The 24,716-nt window shown below is 44.9% G+C and overlaps 1 protein-coding gene across 1 annotated transcript in view; it reads right to left on the reverse strand.

Annotated features, from left to right (window-relative positions):
• grin3ba (glutamate receptor, ionotropic, N-methyl-D-aspartate 3Ba) overlaps positions 1-20,908 on the reverse strand; it is a 72,521-nt gene extending 51,613 nt beyond the window's left edge. The window contains exon 1 of the mRNA XM_035167156.2: positions 20,101-20,908. Coding sequence (XP_035023047.1) covers positions 20,101-20,634 — 534 coding nt within the window. The 5' untranslated portion in view covers positions 20,635-20,908. The remainder of the gene's footprint in view (positions 1-20,100) is intronic.
• Positions 20,909-24,716: the final 3,808 nt, after the last annotated feature.

Raw genomic sequence — 24,716 nt, forward strand, 5'->3', positions numbered from 1 at the left:
GCGGAGATCACGTGTTTTTGTTTGCAGCACATCTGTACCGGCATCGGCCCGTATCAATAAAAGATCTTGAAGCTCGTTGTCTTTCCAAGTTGACGTCTTCTTCAACGTCTTCTACATGTATGACACCTTATTTTCATCCTGAGATATATGTATTCTTTTTGTTTTTGTTCAGTTTTGGATGTTAGAAACGTCATCAACTGCCCACGTGCTCACGATGGATCTTTAGGATAATCTCCTGCTGTTTTCACATGGGTTCACTAGGACATTATGTGGAATCTGGGGCTGTCGGGAGAAACTCCAGAGCAGCTAACATTTGTGTTCTCCCATACAGTCCCTCTGGATAATCTCCTGAAATTACCTGGAGACTGGTGCACATCTGAGAGCAGCATATGTGAGCTTGTGTCGTAATGTGAAGTAAACGTGAATGTTAATATCTCCAAATTTTAATATATTTTTTAGTGTCACTTTGTCCACCTGTTTCCAGTTACCTTCAGAATAAAAGATCTCAGAACATGTATACAGCCGGTTCCTCGCCCAACAGCCAATTACACATTTGAGTCCAGCCTATAGTCAAACAAAGTAGTTTTAATTAAAAAGTTACATTTCACTATGCATGTACATGTTTAATAAGTATTTCAGCTTCAACAATGTGCCTGTATCCTTCCTGCCCCCACATACTAATGTGACTGTCTGTGCTCGGCTGAGAGTTTGTGTTCAGCAGAGTAGTTGTCTTCAGAGTTTGACAAATATTAGTCAAATAACCGATGACATATCGCATTAAGCCGTGCGTTGATTGCACTAGACGCAGAACGTCCTCATTAGACAGGCTACTTCACAAAACACCGGTGGCAGCAACTTGATGACATTAAAAAAGTCCACTAATAGCTCTGTGTTTTCCATGCAGATGTTCGCGGGCTTAATGAATGAACAAATGAATTAATTATCGTTATTTACACTTTGCAGCAGAGCCGTCTCCAAAGCGCTTTGTGAAACACGGCCAATGTTGTCACAGTAACTGTGCCTCAGTAATTTTTACAGTTTAAAATGTCCTGGAGCGCTTTCACATTTTTTGTTTTTGTGCCCTTGACCAGTTATGCAAACTAATGTCAGATTCCCCTAATCATGTTTTAAAAAGAAAATGTGATTGTATTCATGTAATTCCTGCAGTGTTATAGTGTGCACATGTTTTTCCACATCATAGATTTTACCCGTGGTTCACATTTTTTTTTAGTGTGATTAATCTTCTTCTGCTTTGTGCAAATCAAAGTGAATGTTCACTCTTCAATCGAACGTGCTCACTGCCCATTGATGTGGAGTCCACATCATTACAGGGAGAAGAGAAGCCTCTCGAAAGGAAGCTTGAGTGTCGTGGAAATCAACAGACGCCGACAGTCCGTTAGAAAGAAAACCGTCAGTCGGTTAAAACAACAGATTGAACAAATATATGGGGAAAAAATAGGTTTAGTGGAGTAAAACGGCCAAAAAGCCTGATTCTCCTTTACCACAATTCACTGCATGTTAATAACCAGGCAGACAAACTCATTAAAAATCTAAATATGAGCATCTGTGTAGATATATAATAGAACAGTGGCATAATATATATTTATATATTCATCCTGAGGAGGGCATAGAAGTTTGTACTGAATTTCATAACTATCCAACCGACCTCAAGGTGGCGCTAGAACTAAAAATAGATCAAATACAATAATTATAATAAATAAAAACAATAAATTGATCAGCCACAAGCAGATTTTCTGACTCTCTGTGAAAGCACTATTTTATATTTTGAGCTCTTACAACAAATGAAAGCCTTACTTTTTTATTATTTATTTTTTTATTCACACCAAACATAACTGCGGACGACAGCATCATTCATCAATCCTACATCCATGATGGAATTTCCGCCTAAGTGAACGTCTGGCGGTCGGGTTTTACACGAAGCCACTGAGAAGGTGGCAGCCGACTGAAAACAGCCCTGCAGCAGGGTCCCATAAATGGGAAGGAGAAACAGTAAAGGGCAACGGAAAGAAAAACACACGCACACATCGACAAGTGGTGATTTCATTTTCCTACCTGTCACTGTGCGGCTAAATAACTCGGTATTACAAGCTCTGGGCTCCATGGTTCTGAACAGCAATCCCCACACAGGTGGGGAAATGAGCAGGAGGAAAAAGCGAATAAGAGGAAAGAGGTAAAACTAAAATGAAGAGAGTGGCAGAGAGATGGATCAAGACATAGAATCGCTGAGGATAAACCAAGTGAGAAAAAAGAGGAGGAGAAAAGCATGAGGAAAGGAGAGGAGCAGGAAGAGAGATGGAGACACAGAGAGTGGACGGGTCAGACAGGTCTTAAACGGAAATAAAACGAAAATGGAAATGGGACGAGGAATTGGAATGGCTGAAGGAACAGGAGGCTGTCCCGCTGCGTGTGCCCGTGGATGAGCGTGCACACACACACACACACACACAGACACACACACACACACGTGCACCACAGTGAGTTAGACTCTGGCAGATGAAATTACACACTCATATAACTCTGTAACTGTCGGGGATCACCCAGAAAGGTGACAGGTGACTTTCAGCAGCGAGGTTTCACGGACAAGGTTCCTTCAGCAAGTTCACTCTCCGTCTCTCTCTCTCTATCTCTCTCTCTCTATCTCTTGCCCTTACACACACACACACACACACACACACACACACACACACACACACACACACACACACACACACACACACACACACACACACACACACACACACACACACACACACACACACACACACACACACACGTAAACAAATAAAGATCATGTTAGATAGAGACAGAGAGCGATGCACTGAAGCTTTTCACAATCGATCCGGTTGAGACTTCACCTTCTTGTCCAAGATGTAAAACTACAGAAGGAACATTTATTACCTATCTTGGCAATGAGACCTGTTGAAATGTTCGATTCACTCTTTCACTCAGAGATAGAATTTGACATAAACCCTTCTTTGTATTTATTAAACGTAATGCCTGGTCTCCGTTTATATGAGAAAAAAAGACAGACTATTGATTACGCTTACATATTTCACTTTGGGAAAATGAGTCTCCTCCAACCTTTAAGCTGTTTTTGGATCAAATCGAATTTTTGCCATTAGAGAGATTAACTCGGGAGAAATACAACCGTGGGTATATCTTTCAAGACCATTATTATCTTACTTGGAAAACTTTTCTAGAGTTGATGAATAAATATAGATAAATCCTGAGCCGCTATGGGCATTGCACACCATCAATTATAGATTCAGTATTGCAATTTGCAGTTATTTATATTCGTCGCTCATTGTTATTTATTTATTTCTGTCTTACCTGGGTTTTTGGGGGTGTATGGAGGGGGTGTGGGATATGATTGACTCAGTGAACTTGTTAGCTGGTTCATCTTTTGATCCGGGCTATTGTACACTTTCCAAATCTTACTTAATTCGATCCGGGGCCGAGACCCCCTCCTCGGTCCAGGCTGTGTTCCCAGTCACAATGTGTGAAAGCCACTGAGACATCCCAAGCTGTATCATGCAGTCTATACTGCCCAGTGTGTGACAAACTGCAGGGTCCCGTGCCAAGGGAAAGAGAGAGAGAGAGAGAGAGAGAGAGAGAGAGAGAGAGAGAGAGAGAGAGAGAGAGAGAGAGAGAGAGAGAGTGTGTGTGAGTGGAAGAGAGAGATGGAGATGAAAAGGTGTAGGAGGGGACATGAGAGAGAGAGAGAGGGAGGGGATGTGTGTTTTTGTATTTGTGCCAGAGCGAAGCTGGGACAGGACGCTGTTTGATAAAAAGTGACAGCATCAGAGCGGCAGTCATTAAAGTGTGTGCTCACAATGGGAAGCGCGGGTATTAAACTTAAAGGTATCCGATCCCATCCAGCCCCGGATAAGAGAGCCCAATCCAGTATATTTAGGCTTCAAGGACACTTGATTGAAGCCATAAAAATGAAAGATAACTTGTTGGAACTGAGTCACTGCGGAATCTCTCCCTCAACTTCTCCTCCCTCCCTCCCTCCCCCCCGTCCTCTTGCCTCCATCCCCACTCGTTTCCCCCCTTCTCCCTCTCTCCTCTGCGGAGTCTTTATCCTGCCAACGCCGGGCCTCCCCGTCCCCTCACCCTCTGAGGTGGCGTCATGGATAATTGAAAAAGTTCTCGCATTTGGAGTTAAGTAAAGCAGATAAGGTGGAGGAAAGTTCGGAAGGGGAGCGAGAAGAGAAATCACAACAAATATGGAGGATGAGTGTGCATTGGGATGACGAGGTGGAGAAGGGGTTTCGGGGAGAAGACAGAGAGAAAGAGAGAGGAGGTTTTCTGTCCTGGGTGAAAGAGGAGGGGAGGAAAAAAAAAAGGGAGTAAGGAATAAATGGAGAGTTTGTCTGTGGTACCAGGGGTAAGGGAGGGAGAGAACGGGAGAATGAAAGCTTTATCTGATCTACTTAAACCATCGCTACTGTCCACCGGCTCAAAGCATAATACCCACTTATGCAAATACATCCACATCTCTGCTCCCCTGATACCGAGGACGGCCGAACAACAGCGTCACAAAAGTGTGTTTTTTTGTTGTGCGGGCTTGTGTGCAAGTGCGTCTCCTGGGTCCACGTGCATGTTGCGTTGAGTGTGCAGGAAAATGCTGTGCCAGGAAACATCCCCACATCCTCTCTCTCTCTCTCTCTCTCTCTCTCTCTCTCTCTCTCTCCCCCATTCCTCCAGCCATGCCTTGCTCCCCTTCATCCCTCATTCCCCCTCCCTGCCTCCGCTGCTCCCCTCCCCTGCTGACATCCCTCTCCCTGTCCCCTTCCTCTTCCTTTCATCTTTCTTCCCTCCATCCCTCCTGCCTCTGCCGTTCCTCTCCTCCCAACTTCGCTGCCTTCGTCGTCTCTCCATCCCTCTCCTTTCCCTTTCCCCACCCCCCCATTCTGCTGCTGCCTTTGTCTGTTCACGGCCACCTCGAATGGCTTCAGATCAATCAAAGGCACTCAGCGCAGTTTGTTAGCGAGCCACTGTTGTGGGAGAATGAAGCCGTGCACCCAGGGGTCTGCCTGCCGCCCTCATAATTAAATAGCAGGAGGACCGTGTGCTTCCCTCCGGAGGACCTCCTGCTCTCTCTGCAGACAGTCTACCTGGGAGAGATTTGTGCCGCCGCGAAACTAATCACTTAGGTCTGTGCAATCTCAGGCGCAGCACAGAGAGAAAACCAGCAATATTATTAGGTTTTGGAAAATATCCACTGTTAATAAATGCTCTCGGAGATGCGGCCACGGCTGATTTGAAAGCGGGGTTAACCCACTGGCTGCCTGGTGAATGGGGGCAGGTACACTGATGAAAGCTACGGTCAAGGGACGGACAGCTGCAGGTCCCGGACCTGTCAATCACAGAGTGATTTACGAAAAGCAAGAAAATAAGTTGTGTGTGCTGCAATCAATATCTCATCCTTTAAGTGCCAGCAGGGAATTACAAGGGTCCTCCGCTCTTTAAACTATGTGACCTATTTCCAGTGCACTCACATGCTGTTTGTTTATGCCCAGTGGCTAAAAAGGCCACTGATCAAATTAAAATTCAGACAGAATTTCAAACAGAGGCTTTGGAATCCATAATTAATTATATTTAATATTATTTCACATGGATAAATAACTTATAATAATATATACAGTATATTCAATATCAACAGAAAATTCTCACATCTGCAGCGATGCCCCTCATCTCTTCTGAGGGTTCCAGCATTTTTAGCTAATTTTTTCGTTTGGGGTTTACAGATATTCCAGCTTTGTTTTGAATTGGGTCCGACAGGAATTTTCAGAAAGATAAAACAGATAAAAACAGATAAAACAACCAAGCTGCAGACAGACAAAGTTAGCATGGTGCTCAGAGCGCAAAGCTACCAAGCAATCCCCTCATGAAACCCCATTTAAATTCACCAGATCCAGATTTGTATGTGGATATTCACCAAATTGCGCACATTCATAAATATCAGTCCCCTCACTGTGCCTGATTAGTTTTGTTCACACCAAGATCCATAAATTATTGAATAAAAAATCCCTGGATCTGCCCCCAGGTCTGGATTCACGCCCAGATTTTAAAGGGTTCACTCCAGACGTGTACTTCATCCTTCCACCAAGTTTTGTCCGGTAGTATTTGCGTATTCCTGCAAACTAACAGACCGGAAAAGACTAAACTAAAAAAACATCCTTCCTGGCGGAGGAAACAACATGCAGAGCATATGGATCACGAACAGCTAAAAACTGAATATTGCATTGGAATTCATCAGTGACAAACAAACCCAAGAGAATGCTGACGCTGTTCCGCATCTACTGGTGCAATTATGCACATTTGGCTTAACAACCTTATGAGATGCTGTTTTGTGTTTTATTTTGTTGTGCTGCACACACAGAAGCAGCCAAAATTCATACAATGCAGGTTTTTGTTTTTCAAATATCAAACTCAACACGGAGAGAATAAGGAAGAAAAAAAAAAAAGTTGTTGCCTGCTACAAAATTCATCATTTCACCTACGTGGAACCAGATACAACACAATTTTGCACAACAAATGGAGGACAGGGCATGAATACCAAAGTGCCACACACACACACACACACACACACACACACACACACACACACACACACACACACACACACACACACACACACACACACACACACACAACACTTTCCATACCCAGCGTTATGACGACAGATGCACATGCACGCTGAGATTGGCAGAGCATCGTCACTGCTGTGAAAATCCTTGGCACACCCGACCTGTGCCACAGTGCAGCTCCAGTCACGATGGTCTGATTGAGACTGACACAGAATGGACAGACTGGTCACATCCCGGTCTCACCGGCTCAGTTTAACCAGAGCTGACACGGCTGCCAGTGAATGCTGCAACTGTATACAGTGCCATTTGGAAAATTAGCACTGTTAAAACAAAGTCCGGGAGGGGCTGTCGCCGGAACGTCCAACACAATGATTGCTTTGCTGAGTCATAAGCTTTTGCTTTGTTTCTCCTGCCAAGCGAACAATGAGTCGCTGGATAACCGGTTATCCCCTTATCCATATAACTGTACAACCATGCACACCAGTGGCTGCATGAGAGGAAGCCTCGTGTCTCCCAGTTGACTTGCATGTCAAAATCCAACTACTTATTTACTTGGAGCAAAAGATTTGCCAAAAAATTCAGAGCGTGACATTTTAATTTTCACGCTTCATCTCTCATGGAAAATTGTTTTTTATTGCTAGCAGGAGAATTGTTGCTCGAGCATTCAACATTTAGGCAATCTCGTCCAAAAGAGAATATATAGGAAATGCATTAAACAGCGAATCCACAACTAAGCTGTTTGGCGACGTCGGTCTTGTGATTGATTTGTTTATCGACAAGCCAATGATATTCCCGCCATGGACAGGGCTGTGAATTTTCCTCCCTACAGAACATCTGTCTACAAGAAGTGATAAGAGGCAATAAAGACAAGCTGAAAAACACGAGTTCTATCATTTCTTTCTTGTACTTTCTTCTCAACGTCACATTATCACATGATGTGTAGAAACGGTTTAAACATGAGATTCCATTTCTAAAGCATAGATTTCCACCTGTTCTCCTGTAGAATCTCGAACAGGAATTGAGAGATTCCCTCGTCCCCTCGATTCAATTTTATACCTGACAAATCTCTTCAGGAGTCATCACCGCTGAGCTACCGGCAGAAAAAGATATCTCCATCAAACCTTTTTCACTCAGCTGTCCTTTCCTGAAAAGGATCCTTCCACCTGAATGCCTCAGCTCCAGTCCACTCTTCTGTCGTGACATCAAAAGTAAACAGTGTAACTTCAGCAAAAGCTCAACCCGACGGCTCCTTAAAACACTTCGACCTGCTATTTTAACTCTTTTTTAACTTAAATGCTTGTATATTTCCGAAATTCAAAAAACAAGTATTCACAGCCCTGTTTTCTCTGCCTGAGGTGATTCAGAAAGTATTGATTCCTCTCAATTCTGGGCTGTTTCCTGCTGCCACAGCCTCAGCAACACATTTGTAAAAAAAACAATAGGAGAAGAAAAGAAGTGGGAGCAGTAGTTTTTTCTTCTGATGATATAACGTTGAATGACGATGACATTCATTTTGCTGGTAATAAAACTATAATGATATTACAGTGGCAACTCAAACGGAAAGACAACTTTTTCTATGCACTTTATTCAAAACCACGTTAGTGAATACAGTAGCTGAATTGACAACACGGCGATGTCAGATGCACGCCTGTCTACAAACCAGTCAAACCAGTCAAACATAGGTAGACGTGATGTAGATGATGGCGACAGGACGTACGCTTGTCATTCCAAAAGTCTGAAGTTATCTCCCTGAATTACAAACCTGATCAAATGTAAATATTGAGACATGAACCTCGGTTCAGACCATGTTCCGGACGTTCAGGTGTAAACGCTCCTCAAGTCTCAAAGTGCCGTTTGACCAGGTTCTTCAGTTCGCCCCTTTAAAAGAGGCACAGCGATCGGGGGACAGATACAAGATATGCATGCAACTGACCTGAATTACAGTGAAATATTGCTCCACTCTCTAGTGTGACTTGGCATTAGATAAGTGCGGCAGGAAGCCGCTTTAGCGCTATCTGGAGGACGGTGTGTCCTCTGCTGTGAAGGGCAATGAGGGAGGAAAATTGATCACACCCTCTTTCTCTTCTCTCTATCACACTTTTTTACACTTTATTTCTCCGTCTCCTCTTTTCTTTTTTGTGTCAGCCCGCCCTCCAGCTCTCATTTATTGTCTCCTCGCCTCATTCACCCATCCGTTGCCTTCAATCCGCTCATTTTCAAATCCCTTTCCCTGCCGCCCAGTGTCTTGAGGTAACTTTCTCCCTCCGTCGGCGGTTCCCTGCCTCCTCGAAGCTCGTAAATGGTGTTTATGCGTTGGATGTTGTGCATGTGAATATCAGATCGTCTTGATGTTTCCCCTGCACCAGTGCTCAGCCTCAGGATTTATCTACTGTTCCGCTCTGCTCTGCTTTATGGAGGCAGCTCACACACAGAGGTCAATACGGAGAGAGAGAGAGAGAGAGAGAGAGAGAGAGAGAGAGAGAGAGAGAGAGAGAGAGAGAGAGAGAGAGAGAGAGAGAGAGAGAGAGAGAGAGAGAGAGAGAGAGAGAGAGAGAGAGAAAAAGAGAGACAGAAAGTGAAAAGAGAGAGAGAGAGAGAGCGCTGAAACAAGATTTCACAACAAATGACAAGTGCTGGTGTTTATGATCGATGGTCCCGGATACAATCTGACTGAGTGTGTGTATCCATGCATGTGTGGGGCAAAACTCTGTAAGTGTGTGTGTGTGTGTGTGTGTGTGTGTGTGTGTGTGTGTGTTTTATGGCATCTACACATGTACATCTATGTAGTAAATATGGCAGTTACAGGAGATTACAGGTGCGTCAGAAGGGGGGGGGGGCTCTTCTGAACTGTGTATCTATCTGTATGGGGAAGAGGAATTTCGCTAAAGTGGATTTGAAAAGAAACAATAAAGTTGAAGCTTTAACTTATGGCTGTTTTCATCCATGTCAGATAAGCAGGTTTAGGAAATGTAGCACTTCATATACTTAATACCCCAAGAGACCGAATACAGTTTAAGTACTTATGCCGTCAAAAATATAATTACCCTGCAGAACTCCCAAATATATATATATGTGTTCTCCGATCCTTACAAATGTTTTTACAAGTGGCAATATCAGCCCTGTAATTTGTAATTGGTCAGGTACTAGAACTGGTCCGTCACCTCAAGCAGCCACTTCATCATCTGAATCAATCAAGTTAATCATAGGGACCGACTGTGACCCCAGCGGTCCCCACGGTATTCCACGACTCCATTAGGTTTCACTGTGTTGGGATGCAGATCACAGGACTGCCCCTTGTGGAGACTTTTGACAGTCTAATTAGTCGCCGTCACCACTGGACTCATGAAATAAAGGCAATTATAGTGCTCGCTGCCCCCCCCCCCCTCCTTTCTAATGCAGGACAAACACAACAGTGACCGTGTGGAAGCTGCTCGTGACTCAGCACATGTTCACATGCTTTAATAACATCTGGTGCTGATCTAACAAGCTTCTGATTTCAAACAGAACAATCTAATGGAACAGTTGGTTCAGCCCGAGTTTGAATATTGTATCATGTGGTGTCGGAATAATGGGAAAATTAAGTCTCAACTGGGAAGGTTCACCTGAAGTCAGATCAACAAGTCAGAGAGTCGGCGAAAGAAATGTTGGTACACGAGTCAATTACAAACGAATTATCATAAGTCACCCATTGTGACCGGGATGGTGGATGGTGGCGGCAGCTGATCGTGGATCAGGGTGGCAGCTGATCGTGGATTATGCAAACAACTAGACTGCTCCCTTCATCTCTGTCGGACATTTTCTTCTGCACAAATACGTTAAACATTGACACACTTATACGTCTTTGTTAGACGCTGTCTTTTCTCATCAGTGTTGTAATGTTGTTGTTTTATTGATGTGCTCTATTGCACTTCTGTCCGTCCCGGGAGAGGATCCCTCACATGTGTCTCTCTGAGGTTTCTTTGGTTTTTTTGGAGGATGTCCCACCTTGTTATTATAACTTTACAATTTTACAATTTTTACAAGCAGCTCTAAATAGTAGCTGATAATGAGAATTTGTCAAATATTATTTTTCTGCCACTTGAAGACTCCCTGTCCGTCTCTCCCAAGCACCAAACACCATCTGACTAACACGCATACATTTTAAATTATTTACACACCTGAACCTTTTTATTTGCTCTTTGTTAATATGCAAATATGAGACAGAGTTGTCAACATGACAACACATTTTGTTCACAGCATGTTTTTTCCCCGTGTTGACTTCAAAGCACATGAACACACTGACGTCGGAAACCAACCGCTTCCAATGCAAAGTGATTCAATTCCTAATGGTTGAGGCTCTTTCACTGAGACAGGAACGAAAAGCTCTCACTGACTGGTTTGTGTCTATGATGTTCATCAGTCAGGACAGGAAGTTGACACCAGGTCAACCAAGCCTTTGAAACACACCACCCCCCCGAGACTTTCAAGGCTAAGACACCGTTGACACAAATATTATCAAGTTTTATCATCTGCCTGGTTTCGTCCTTCACGGTCCTGCAGACTTCTCCACTTCTTTCTTGCTGCGACGACATCTTGCCCTCAATATTATCTTTAGCACGTTAAACACATGCTAAATTAGGCTGAGGTCACATTACGGACGATGCTAATCAAGAAGATTCCACAGTTCGACCTTAAAAAACTCCTTGGCTGCCTCGTCTGTGTGTTTACGATCACCGCATTATCTTAAAAGCCAGCATCAGCCTGAACGTGATTATTTAATTTCATATCCAAGCTGGAGTCGAGCCAAATGGGGGAAATGGCTGCGTAAAGTGGTGTAAACGATGTAACGAGGTGTGTTTTGTGCGTAGGCGTGAATGCCACCGCTGCACTGTTGTGTGTCTCCTTGTTCAGGCAGCCTTTCCTCTGTGGGCAGGTGCCGTTGAATTCCATCCAGATGGGCTCTAAATCATACCTGCTTTCTTGCCAACTCACAACATAAATATCCCAGAAGGAACACAGAAGTTACCTTGGGGTCCACCATCTTTCAATCCCGTCTACACTTCGACCGCCTCCCAAATATCTTCATCTCTGGCAAGCTCTGGTTCCGACGCATTTTCTCCTCCTGGTCCCTTTTGTCCTTATTCTATCCCCGACTACCGTTCTCACTTTACTTCGCTGTCTGATTCTCGGTTCCTGTAATCATTCTTTTGTTTCACCTCTCGACCTGTCGGAATCACTCACTCTGTCCGTCTGAGCCTGTTTGGTTCCGTATTTATTTTCCTCGCATTACTCTTCACCCGCTATTTTAATGTGGTCTTCCTCTTCCCGGACCTTTATCCCACTTTCTCGTCTTCACCCCCGGGTGCTTGGCTAACCTGTCGTTTGGGCACTCGCTCAGCCATGTCCCACAGCCATCTGTCAGCAGCTGTTTAATCTCACATCAGCACATGTCTTCCTCACCGTCTCTCTCCGCTCTTACCTCCTGTCTGCCTCTTCCGCCTGCTTGTCTTTCACCTGCGACCTATGGGAGCTTCCATAGGGTCCAGCGTGTTTTGTATCCAAGTCTGCCCTTATCACTGACGCCCACCTGGCCTAGATGTCTGGTGTTCTGCCTCAGTGGCCACCTACTGTAACGCAATAACCCACAATCTTGTGTGTGTGTGTGTGTGTGTGTGTGTGTGTGTGTGTGTGTGTGTGTGTGTGTGTGTGTGTGTGTGTGTATTAACAACTGCTGCACAATCAACAACATTAGGGGAAGTCTCTTCAGCAGGATGTGGAAAGTTTGGAGGATGACGTCAAAGTGTATTTTGAATAATTAGGCATGAGTGCTATCCATATGTGCACAGTGTGTGTGTAATCAATAGACAGGCTGTGTGTGTGTGTGTGTGTGTGTGTGTGTGTGTGTGTGTGTGTGTTGTGTGTGTGTGTGTGTGTGTGTGAGTGTATTTTTCAATCTCAGATAGCTCCAAGTTATCACTCACTAATCCTCTAATGAACCAGCACAGTTAAGATAAAACCGGCCTCCATCAATCTTCTCAATGGAAGAGAAAGCACCACGCGTGAGTCTCCTGTCATCCTCCTCTGCCTTCCTTCAATTCCACTCATCCTCTCCCACCCTCCATCATCCCTTCTTCACTCCCTTCTTCCTCCATCCTTGACTTACTTCCTTTGGATCACTCCTTCCCTTTTCCAATATTACCCAGTTCTTCCAACCTTACGAGATCATTCCTTCCCTTGTTCTTAGATCCTGATCCCTCCCATTCATTCTTCATTCATCCCTCCCTATATCTCCCTCATCCTCTCTTTTCCTACTTCTGCCCCTCGTCTCTGCATTTCTTCCTCGATCCTTTCTTCATGTTCTACTACTCTACTTCCTACCCGAGTCCTCTATCTCTTCATTGATTTATCCTTCCCTTGTCCCCTCTCTGATAACTTCCTGTCACACCTGATAACTACTACTATCTCCTCCTACCTGATTTGTCCTGTTTCTCCATCCCCCCATCCTCTCTTTCCATTTCTTCCTTGATCCCTCCTTTGCTCGCCTTTTCCCTCGATCGTGCCTTCCCTGATCCCTCCCATTCATTCATCATTCCTCCTTTCCCTTTATCTCATTTTTCCTCATTCTGCTCTTTTCCTCATTTCTTTCTTGATCCCTCATCCCTTCTTTTTCTGCTTCTGTACTTAGTCTCTGCATTCCTTCCTTGATCCCTCTTTTAATTCCCCCGCTTCTCCCAACTCCTGTTTCTTCCTTTCTACTCCCAGCTCCCCCCCTGTTCTCCCTCCACCTGTCCTTCCCATGTTACCCACTACCTGATTCCTCTATCTCTTCATTGATTTATCCTTCCTTTGTCCCCTAACTTCAGCGGCTTGCAGACAATGGACTGAACTCCGGCTAATCTCCTAAAAATTATCTAGAGGGGCTGTATGTGACGATGCAAATGTCCGAGTCACTTCCTGCCAAGTGAACTCATACGGGAATGCAGCAGGATTGTGTCTGGAGATTCACCCCGATGACGTTTCTAACAGGCAATGGATGCAAAACGGAAACAACTAAAACAATACAAGGCTGAAAAAGAGGAGCCATACATGTGGAAGATGATGAAGATGTCAACTTAGAAGACAACGAGATTCAAGAGCTTTGCAGACATTCTCCCGAATTCATGGCTTTCCTGCCATACCTTAAAGCTACGACTATTTCCAACAACCTGATACCAACTGTTTATCCTTCATCCCTCGTTCCCTCGTAACCCAACACCATCTTCCCCCTCCTCTCCGCAATCCCCACCAACTCATTCCGTCTTTCCTCATTGATCCTTTGTTCTTTGATCCCTACATACGTCCTCAATCCCTCTATTAACTCTATACTGATAACCACATCTCCTCCTCTCCCTGATACGCGCAGCGCTCTCTTTCCTTTCTGCCTCCCTCCAACACGGCTTCTTTTACTGTCTTAACAGTGCACTGGTGGGGAGTTACTGGAGACATATGTTTCACTAGAGGCAGAAACACAAACCAAACATTATAACACTGACTCAAATGCCATACTGAGCAGCTCCAACACGCCCACAGTCCTTTTGGTAATACACACACTGCTGTTTCTGCTCTGCTCAATTAATCTGGCTCAGTCAAGACTGCGCCGAACTGTCATCTTAACACTAATAAAGAAAGAGCTCTGAGCTGTTTGCATTAAGTGGCCTGCTCGTCTCAAACTGTCAGTTTGCCTCCGGCTGTGGCTCGGCACAAGTTTTGTCCCTCACTTTCCACTCGTTTATTCCACTGTGGTTGAGGCACAAATCCCCTCATCATCTCAAAGAAAACACTAAAGGCCACACGGCCCTGTAAAGCCTCATTAGGCTTAATAACCTTTAGTGAGCGCGGAGCAGACACTGTATGCGTGTGTGCATGAGTCTTGTGAATGCAGGTGTGCGTTTGTGTGGGTTGCGTGCGCGTGTGCCTCTCCGTGTGCATTTGAGCGCACGGACTTTGTGTAAGTGGGTGAGAGCGTGTGCGCCGTGTGGGTCCTTTGAGAGAGGGGCTAGCTCAGAGCCACAATGCGTCTTATTCAGCAGGGTCCCTGGATTAAAATGTAATTTCATTCAAAGTCGCAAATTGGGTTTTTTACTGTACTAATCTTCATTTTACTAAGCAGAATGAGGTATGTCATTAAAAAAAAAAAAAGTGACTTAATTAAAGAATGCGGGATGGATAGATTGCAGACGGGAAAGGAAAGTTCCCCCACCAGAGGAGTGAAGGTTATTCCGAATCATAAACAGTGAAAGCCCCCTTGAACAATACGGTACAGAAATACGCCCGAGTGTGTGTTGCGGTGATTATGTTGGAGGAATAATGGAGAGTTACATCAGCGGAGTTGCAGTTTGGGCGTTCCACTAATGCTCTGATTCACACCGACTTAAATTGCAGCTGCAAAATAAGATAATTTGCAAATTATGTCAGATAACATTATCAACAATAGCCCAAAAAACAATAGAACATAAAAAAAAACTGCAGAGAGGCGGAGGAACAGAGAGCAGTAAAATATGCCGGTGGAAACTAGAGACTGTGAATTAGTCACCGAACGCTCGGTCTATTATTTAAACCTTTCATTATTTTGTTTGACACTTTTATGCCTTTAATTGACGGGGACAGGAAATGTGTGACTGCCAGATCAGGAGTTAAAGTGGAAACGGCTCAGGGTATTGAGGCGGTGGGCCCCCGAACCACACTGCCCCATATTAGACCATTTAATTTGTGAATAACGGTGGTAACCGAACTACAAAGAGGAAAAGAAAAATATGACTGCCATTCAGTGTCAGACTGTGAAATATAGTCCTGTGCTTTACAGAAGATTTCCAGGGTGTATTTCAACAGTGTTTAAGAGTCGCTGGGAGTAAAACGAGCTGCAGGAACATGGCTCCCACTGAGCAGTGACAAATAATGAATTCACACCATACCACCCCTCTCACCTAATCACATTCAGGAATCAGCAAAACCATTTCCCTCAGCACTCGCTGCTAATACATTTCTGGAATAGAAATCATGATCCACGAAATAATCTCTGTGATATTATCAGCCAATCTGTAAGTGTTGTGGTTAGACTGCGATTTTAAAAAAAAAGGCCGGCCACATTAAAAATGAACTAAGATTGCGTAGATATTCTTTTTAATTAAATCTGTTGGCAATTGTGCAAACGATGTTATTTAATCCTGTGATGACTGCGCCACTATTACCGACTCGCCCCGTCATACTTGCAGAATACCAATTCTAAAAAATCCATCTCATTCAGTTTTGTCAGATTGAGGCTGCTTTCTGATTCCTTTACTCAAACATCAAATACCCCAATTTCATTTCTTCCCCGAATTCCACTAATGGTCAAATCACCAGCCCAAATGCCCATAATGGCCCTGATGGGAATTAGAAGCCAATTTCCTTTTTTCCTTCCCCTTGTCTGTCCCTTTCTTCCTCTCTCCTCTCCTCTCCTCTCCCCCCATCCCGCCTGCCATAGATGGACGGAAGAGATTTACAGTTAGGGGTCACACAGTGGTTCTAATTAGCTTAAGTAGGTTGGAAGGAATAAGCACTTCCTCTCCGAGACGCATCAGCCACAGTCCCACAGCTCCTTCTGACTAAGCAGAGAGGGGAGGACACAGACGGACAAGCGAGCGCCGTGTCCGTCTGCCTTTCCCGTCCTTTTGTCTCTGTCCCTTCAGAGTCTGTCTATTGTCGGGATTGGACATTTCTTTTGACGATAAGGAACTTTTGTGATGATTTATGGGAGAAATGTGCTCATCTAGTAATGATGACATCCCTACAGTGGGGGTTGATGCAGTCTGGAAAACCCTCATCATCATTATCGTTTTCCTCATCATCATCACCCCTAAGAAATGTCGTTCATGCTGCCCCCCCATGTTGCAACTCGAAAAATATAATGAAAAATGATAGTAACACTCACGCTAATTACTTCCCGAGTATTTTTCTCGCAGACATATCCGTTGACCTTGAGGAGGTGTATTTCTCCTGCGATGGACAAAGTCATTTTCTCTGTTTTTGCGAATTTAAAAGTTAACTTAGAAGTTGGAAGGAGGCACAGCAAGTGTCTTGTGTGTGTGTGCGAGTTGCCTCCCTGTCTGATATTCAGGATCTGTTCAGCACAGAGACATGGGCTCAATTCCCAATACCCTGCAGAAAAATCTTCACCATTTCAAAAACTCGGGGGAGAGGATTCTCCTTCCAAAAGCAAACACAAACAACCCCCTTCCTCCGCTTTTTGGATCAATCTATGACGAATCAGGACATTTTCCCTGGCAGCCGTGTTTGTTTTGTCTCTGTCTTTCTCCAGAACCTCCTCCCACCTCTCAGGAGCACGCCTCCCTCCTGGTGCAAAAAATGTAAATAGCCTTTTAATTCGAATTATTTGTGTATTTTGCTATCGGCAGATAAACCAGCTTCTGCTTCCTGTTTGCATGTGTAAACAATTTGCCTCCCTGTTGACCCGATGCCCCGTCCTCTCTGTGTGGGTTTGGGAACATGTCCCACCTCCCGCCAGCCCCTTTTATTTCCCCTCTCATGTTGCTCCCTGTCTATACACATGCACCCTGGAGTGTCGGAGAGTGAGAGCATGCAACAGCCCTCATGCACTGATTCATTCTGTTTCAGAGTAGCAACCTTTGACTATTTCATTATGAGTGAAGCAGTTGCGGGTTTTTTTTATATCCTTCACTCTGCAAAACATCCGGATAATTGTGAGATAGAGTCCAACCGATGTGGATTTCCGGCGGCCGATACCGATATATCAGCTGATACGTGCATAAAAAATGATTGTCATTACAGTTAAACCACAAACTATCTATCTAAATCTCTGTCTGTATATGGAAGGCATATCTCGAGTGCCATTCATCTCGTCAGCTTCACACTTGGCAAGTGTTTTTTTAAGGGCCCAAGGAAGAGCAGTGTCGAATTTGCTGCTATTTGGACACGCGATGAATTCAATAGTGATAAACTTTGAATAAAGAGGCGACCAGTGTTCTGTATCCGCACCAACAACTGATTCTCCGGTTTAGTTTCTCTGATTTTTGTATAAACCGGTGAACAGCTCTTTGTGCAGCAGCTGCGGCTTCAGGGTTTTGTGGACTGAGTCGGTCTTTACTCGCTGTGGCTCAATTACTGCTCATCACTTTTTATAGTTTCAGATAGAAGCGCTACAACCAGCATCATCACAGGAAACAGCCCATTCCAAACGGACATGTTTAGAAGGGCCACTGCACCAGGACAAAGAAAATACAAATAAACTTGAGAAAAATGTAAATTCACAGCTTGTTCTGTATAATAAATGTTTTCATATTGGCAAACATGCTAAACATGAAATAACGATACGTATATGAAAGGCTCACATCAGACAACTGATAAATCCGACGGCTTAAACTGTCAAAGGCAAAATCTTCAAATTGCTTGATTCATTTGTGCGCAGTCCAAAACAAAGCAGGATTAGTGATAATCTTAATATGCAAGATTCTTCTTTATATTTTGTCGTAGTAACATGGCTGCGATTTGTTTTTGTTTTTTTTTCTGTTTCTCGCAGCGCTGTGACTTTTGGCTGTGGATTTTCTTCACTTGTTTCCAGTCTCTGGCCCGAGTCCCTCACTTGGCTGTTAGCTTTTACTATTCAAAGCTCCGCTCTGTCTCTTCTGCTGCTAACAAACAAACAGATGTCTGGAACACACCACCTTCGGCAATCAAGAAACACTGACACTGGGCAGGAGGAAGCCGATTGCATGAATTTAATATAAGGCTGGAGCACTTTGGTGTAGGATAAACAAACGCTAACCATTTCCATTTGTGACATTTTTGAGAAAATACTGAAAAGCAGAGACGGGTTGACACAGAGAGAGAGAGAGAGTGAAGGTTGTTTTTCTTTTGCTTGGTGACTACTTGGCACCGTTATGCAGAAGTAAGAGACCTCCTACAGCTAAAAAAAACCTCATCCTCCTTCCTGGCCCACCCCTTCTTCTCTTTCTCCCTTCATCTCCCTCTCTCTCTCTCTCTCCTCCTGCTTATCTCCTTGCGTTACCGACACATTCGTCAAGTGCTGTGACTTCTCATTCATGCGAGCTTTATTGAAATCGAATAAGCAATCCATTGTCGACAAAGAGACACGACAGGAGAAAGATTTGAGACTTAAACTATATATCTCTTCCACCGCTCCTCCCACTTTCTCTCCTCGCAGTGTCCGTGATGCCACCTCTTAGTTTTGGCCTGTGGGTGTGTGTCTCAGTTGAACCCCAACGAAAGTTGAAAGTTCTTTTTATGTGTGTGTGTGTGTGTGTGTGTGTGTGTGGTGTCTCGTTTGACCCTGAGCAAGTGTGTTTGCGCTCAAATGTTGTGTGTGTGGCAGAGAGAGGCAGTTGGCTGCTCAGTTGGAGAGAGGCGGATATGACTGGGGCTGGATTGACTGACTGGCAGGCAGCTCGATTGCTGCTGGGAATACTAACATAACACACACAAATGCTTATTGCCTGCCTACAAATCTCTACACACACATGGCAGCAGCAACACACACTCTCTCTCACACACATAAAAATTCAAAGGCTATGTGATCACACACAAGTACCCTGCGCTGCGGGCACCACACTTCTGCACAGCATCCATCTATCAGGGTCTCAACTGTTTGAATGATTTAGTCTGAAAGGTGCCAAAACAGAGCCATCTTCAGTCACACACACACACACACACACACACACACACACACACACACACACACACACACACACACACACACACACACACACACACACACACACACATATACACACACGTATGTGCACTCTCTCAGACAGAGGCAGACTCTGTTAACACACACACACACACACAAGAAGAGAGCTTAGAGAGGAAAAAAAACTGTATTTCACTTCAAACCTCGGCTGCTGGAGGGCGTCAGGGTTCAGTCGAATACTGAGGCCGAGCCACCAGATATTAAACATGCATGTGAAGGGGCCTGCAGGTTCACCAGCCAAGCTAAGCCGAGCGAAGTTTGGCTGGAAGAGAACATTTAGTGCCGATATTTAAGAATCTGAGACACTAAATGACATTTTAATCAACTTATTATCCCGTCCTACGAGCACATCATATTCTTTTGTTCCCTGACATTATTATTCTTGTCACTCTTAAGGGGTTGGATTAGGAAGAATTGCTTTTATCCTCCCTGGAACAATTGTTTGTTTTTCTCCATGCTATTGCTTCGCCTGAAACCATCTTTCATCTCTGCCTGGACATTTTTGCACCAGCTCAGACATCAGAAGCCTCAGGGTACCAGGGAGTCACAGGTTAATCCCAGTTCCAACTCTGATTAAGATCCAAATGGAAAATGTGTCTGGCCATGGATTGTTGCTTATTAAAGTGCGAGGTGCAGAAAGCATTAACATAATGACATATATTCAAATAACCTTCACTGTGGGTTTTTATGACGGCTACAAGTGCAGCAGAAACACACACACTCTTTCTCCATCCATACCTTGGTCACGAGAGGTTCTGTGTCCTCCAGGATGGAGATGAAGGGGATCTCCAGAAAAGAGGAGAGGAACTCCACCTGGATCAGCTCCTCCTTGGAGCGGGGGAAGGCGAGCACGGCGGACACCCCCCTGACCACCAGGTCCTGGCAGGCGCTACGGGACAGCGACTCCGGGTCCCCTCCGGCGGGCGACCGAGCCACCATCTCCAGGCTCAGGTTGTAGGGCAGCAGGGGGGGCGTTTGGGAAGTGGTGGTGGAGGAGTCCGCCGCTCCGCTCTGGTGCCGGAGGCTCGCCAGGGCGCGGTTGAGCGCGTTTTGTATCCGTACCGGCTGGCGCGTCGGCAAGAGCGCACCGAGGCGCACGGTGTGTCCTATCCGGGCGAGGATGTGGCAAGGCTGCGGGTGCGGGAGGCAGGGCTCCGGGGAGGAGAGCACGGCCAGTGCGTGAAGCAGCAGGAGCGCTCCGGCGCAGAGGAAGAGGAGATGGGGTCTCCCGGGGGCGAGGCAGTAGGTCCAGAGTCCAGGGAGAGACACCATGCTGCAGCTCCGACACACAACAGAGGAGGACTGGGCTCTGCTCGGCGGGAGATGGCATAGCTCCCTCTTTCTCCCAGCTCCACCGCTTTCCTCGGACTTGATGGCTCTTTTCTTTTCCCTCCTCTCTTTATCTGGGTTGATGCGCTGTCAGCGGTGAATTGTCGACGTTTTGACGCGTCGCCTCTCACCTCCTCAAAGTTTTTTTTCTCTGGATGTCAAACAGCAGCCGGGAAAGACGCGCCGGTGCCGGAGAGGAGAGATGCGCGCACAGAGCTTAGAGCGGTCGCCCCGCTTCTGTCAGTCTCTGCTGGAGGAAGGCTCACCAGCTGTGTGTGTGCTTGTGTGTGTGTGTGTGTGTGTGTGTGTGTGTGTGTGTGTGTGTGTGTGTGTGTGTTTGTGTGTGTGTGCTTGCGTGCGCGTGCGTGTGCGTCCATGCGCCCGCCCGCCAATAATCTAACCTCTCACGGAGGCTGCCTCTTGTTGAATTTTAATGAAAATTCGTCGGGCAACATTTCCTTCCGGTTCTCCAGATCCCAGAGAGGAAAATTTGCACCTAATGTTTTTTTCATTCATAATTGAAACTACAAGCGATCGAAGAAGCTTTCTTGTAATTATATAATCATTCTTATTTGAAGATGCGCAGTCCAACGCAGAAATTAGTTTGCTTCTGCATGTGACCAGAGTTTACTACTGAATTTGTGCATTTTAATGAAGGGTAAACTCACATAAGTCGATTTTTATTTCCTTGATAGCAAAAGGAAAGCAGAAATCCTTCAGACACACACACATGCATGTCGATCAAGAAGAGTTTTAAAGGGAAAAAGAGAGGTTTTATACTTCTATAGTGAAGTGCCGGCTCCTTTTTGCCAGACCTGGGCCACAAGTAAGCCAGAGCAAAACCGTATGTCAACCAAAGGTGGCCCATATTTGTTTTGTGCTATTTTGGCCATATTCAACATTTACCACATGGGCCACTTTAGGTTCACATCCTGACTGGACTTTGCAGAGAACACGACATGTTTGCCAAAAAATTCCCAAATTTTGGGGGGATATTTCGGCTACATTTGCTATTTGACAAGTGGGACACTTTAGACTCAGGTCCATTTTGTCCGGTCCACAAGAAGACCAGATGTGTCACTTTATTATTTGAAGTGGCCGACACTTTTTATTAACCATCTTTGGTTAACCATTTTCATCCTACCTGGTTTATCCGCAGTGAAGGTTTTATAGTCTATGTCTTTCATAAAATGAAACAGAATTTGCTTTATTACTGTTCCCATATCTGGCTTATATAAGTTTGACTGATTAGGTTTTCATACATTGCATGTCGGCTATTCCAGGGGTCGGTTAAGCAATCGGCGCAATCTGAAGACCCAAGGTCACAACTTTGCAATGCAAAAGCTCTGCAATTCAGCTCGATATAAAGCATTGCAGCCACAAAACAAACGTGCTTTTACTTTGAAGGCCACTTGCTAAAGAGGAAGTTATTCTATGAATGTGGTTTCCATGACAGAGGTCAGCCCCTTGCTTCACCTGCTGAAGGTCTGTGTCAGTTCGATATAGTGAAATAAATATCATCAGATTATCAAAAGGATCTGGCAGGATAAATGTTATTGTCCGTAGGCTGCCAGTCGCCAACCACTGCTGTCCGAGGACGTAGAAGAAGACATGTTCAACTACCGGTCCACAGACACGCTGCCCTGCCAGCGTTACAGCTACTGGTGCTGGTTCAGATTCAGATTACGATTCAGATACAGAGAACTTTATTGATCCCAAGGAGAGGACAATTCATTTGCAGCGTACCCTGTTCACGATCACACAAACAACATCCAATATGATACGTGTCAAAAAGCACAGGTAAACAAACCAGCAGAGGTCGGTGAAGGACATCGAGATAAAGATTAAGGTGGTGAAGTACATAGCAATAAAAGACAGTTATTAGATAGATGGTTGCTTGTTTCTTCACATTTTTATTAGTATTGAACGTATCCGGTTGCCAAATGGCATCAACATTGGCTCGGCACTTTCCTGGACGGTAACACAACACGTTCCAAAGTGTGAAGTCGAGAAGTTGAACAGTTTGCACGATATGCGTTCCACATACAGACCGAGAGGCATATGTGGAATTAGTAGGTAGACGCTGTTCTAAATGCAGTGGTCCTTTGTTGTGTGAGGTGATAGATCCCAGATTCTAGCACCTTTTTCCACCGCCGCTGTTCCGGCCAGGTTGGCCCGACATGAAGCTAATAACTTGCTGAATTCTCAATTTTCCTCAGAGATTTATTCCCACTTCCTCTCCGCCGTCCAACTAGAACATTATCCGTTGTGTAACCACATCTTTTCAGCACCGTGGCCAGCGCCGGTGCCATAAAAGAGATGTACTGTGAATGCTAATTTGGTTCAATGCAAGGGACAGCACTCAGTCCTCCCTTCATTCATTCTGCACTCACTTCTCTCTCCCCCTTGATCTAATTTGCCATCGCCAGAGCAGAACATTGAGCAAATCTCCATATCCTCCCAGTGAGATCTGACCAGTGGTGTGTGTGTGTGTGTGTGTGTGTGTGTGTGTGTGTGTGTGTGTGTGTGTGTGTGTGAGGTTCCTGATGTCACTTGATTGTTTGTCAGCCACCACAAACATCTGTCTCCTCGTGTTTTTCTGCCTCTGCTTTTCCTCTCTGCGGATTTGGCACCGGGTTGAACCTGCAGAACCATTTTAGAATGAGGTCTGTCATGAAAAAGGTTCCTCCGTCAAACTTCCAGATAGAGGTATCAGCGCCTTCCTCTGTGTCTCTCACACACACACACACACACACACACACACACACACACACACACACACACACACACACACACACACACACACACACACACACACACACTCACACACACACACACACACACACATTCCCAGGGATCAACAAGTCATTTCACAGCCTGCTGGGTGACCTAGTGTGATACTGGTGCGGTTTACTGGCAAATCTGAGACAGTTGGGCAAGAGAAGTGATTCCTTACCTTTCTTCCTTCTCCTCATGCTCTACTTGCTCGATACGGAGGAAAAGATGAAAACCAACACTGTGGGCTTTGTTCCGCTGCAGAAACCAGCAGCATTAAACTTGCATGGCTCTTCACACACGCTCCCCCGGGTACCTGTTGAAGCTGGGCAGGGCCGAGCACAAACTGTTTCAGACTCTATCTCCGACTGCTTATTTTGTGAAATACGATTTTTGATTGGGTCAAGCTGAGTTTATCGCAAGGTGCCTTATACAAAAGGTGTTGGATTCAAAACACAGAAAGAAAAGAAAAATCCATTCCTTCATAATCAGAAGCAGTTTTTCTCTGCTTACTATTACAATCATCTCTGGTGTCACATTTTAAAGCTCATTGATTTGACAAAAAGGAAAAAGAGACCTCAGCTTCTTGTTCCTTTGACATTATATCTATATCTGTGCAATGGTTATTCTGCATTGTAGAACATGTTATTGATTCAAAGGCCTTAGAGTGCAATAGATTTTATGATAACTGCGGTGGATTAGAACGTCTGGCCAACACTTGCTATTAATATAACAGGGTAAACCGGAACATAGTCTATACTGTACATACTGAGGTCAGATGTGTCTTTTATAAATAGATGGAAAAAGTGAACTTTGGAATTATCCTGTTTTCTGCAGTATTCGCTCAAAAAAATAGTTCTTATCTTTTGAGTCGTACGTATATAGACACACACAACGTGATTTTGTCTTTATTGAACACACCTAGCGCTACTGGAAAAAGTGTGAGTCCAACTCCTCCATTTAATTACCTCCTCTGGCAGCAACAATCTCAAACAAGCGCTTACAGGAGCCGCGGATCAGACCTGCACAAGATCTGGAGGAATTTTTGGACAGTTCTTTTTTATCACGCTGCTTCAGCTCAGCCACGTCCTCCGTGTCTGTTGTGGACAGCCGCTGTCTGAGCTCATTCCACAGTATCTCTGCTGCACGGGTTAAGGTCAGAGCTCCGACTGGGTCACTCCGAACAGCAGATTTCCTTTATTTGAAGACACGGTGTTGTCGATACACAACAGGATCACTGTCCCGCCGCT

This window comes from Hippoglossus stenolepis, chromosome 10 (assembly GCF_022539355.2).
Source record: "Hippoglossus stenolepis isolate QCI-W04-F060 chromosome 10, HSTE1.2, whole genome shotgun sequence".
NCBI lineage: Eukaryota > Metazoa > Chordata > Actinopteri > Pleuronectiformes > Pleuronectidae > Hippoglossus > Hippoglossus stenolepis.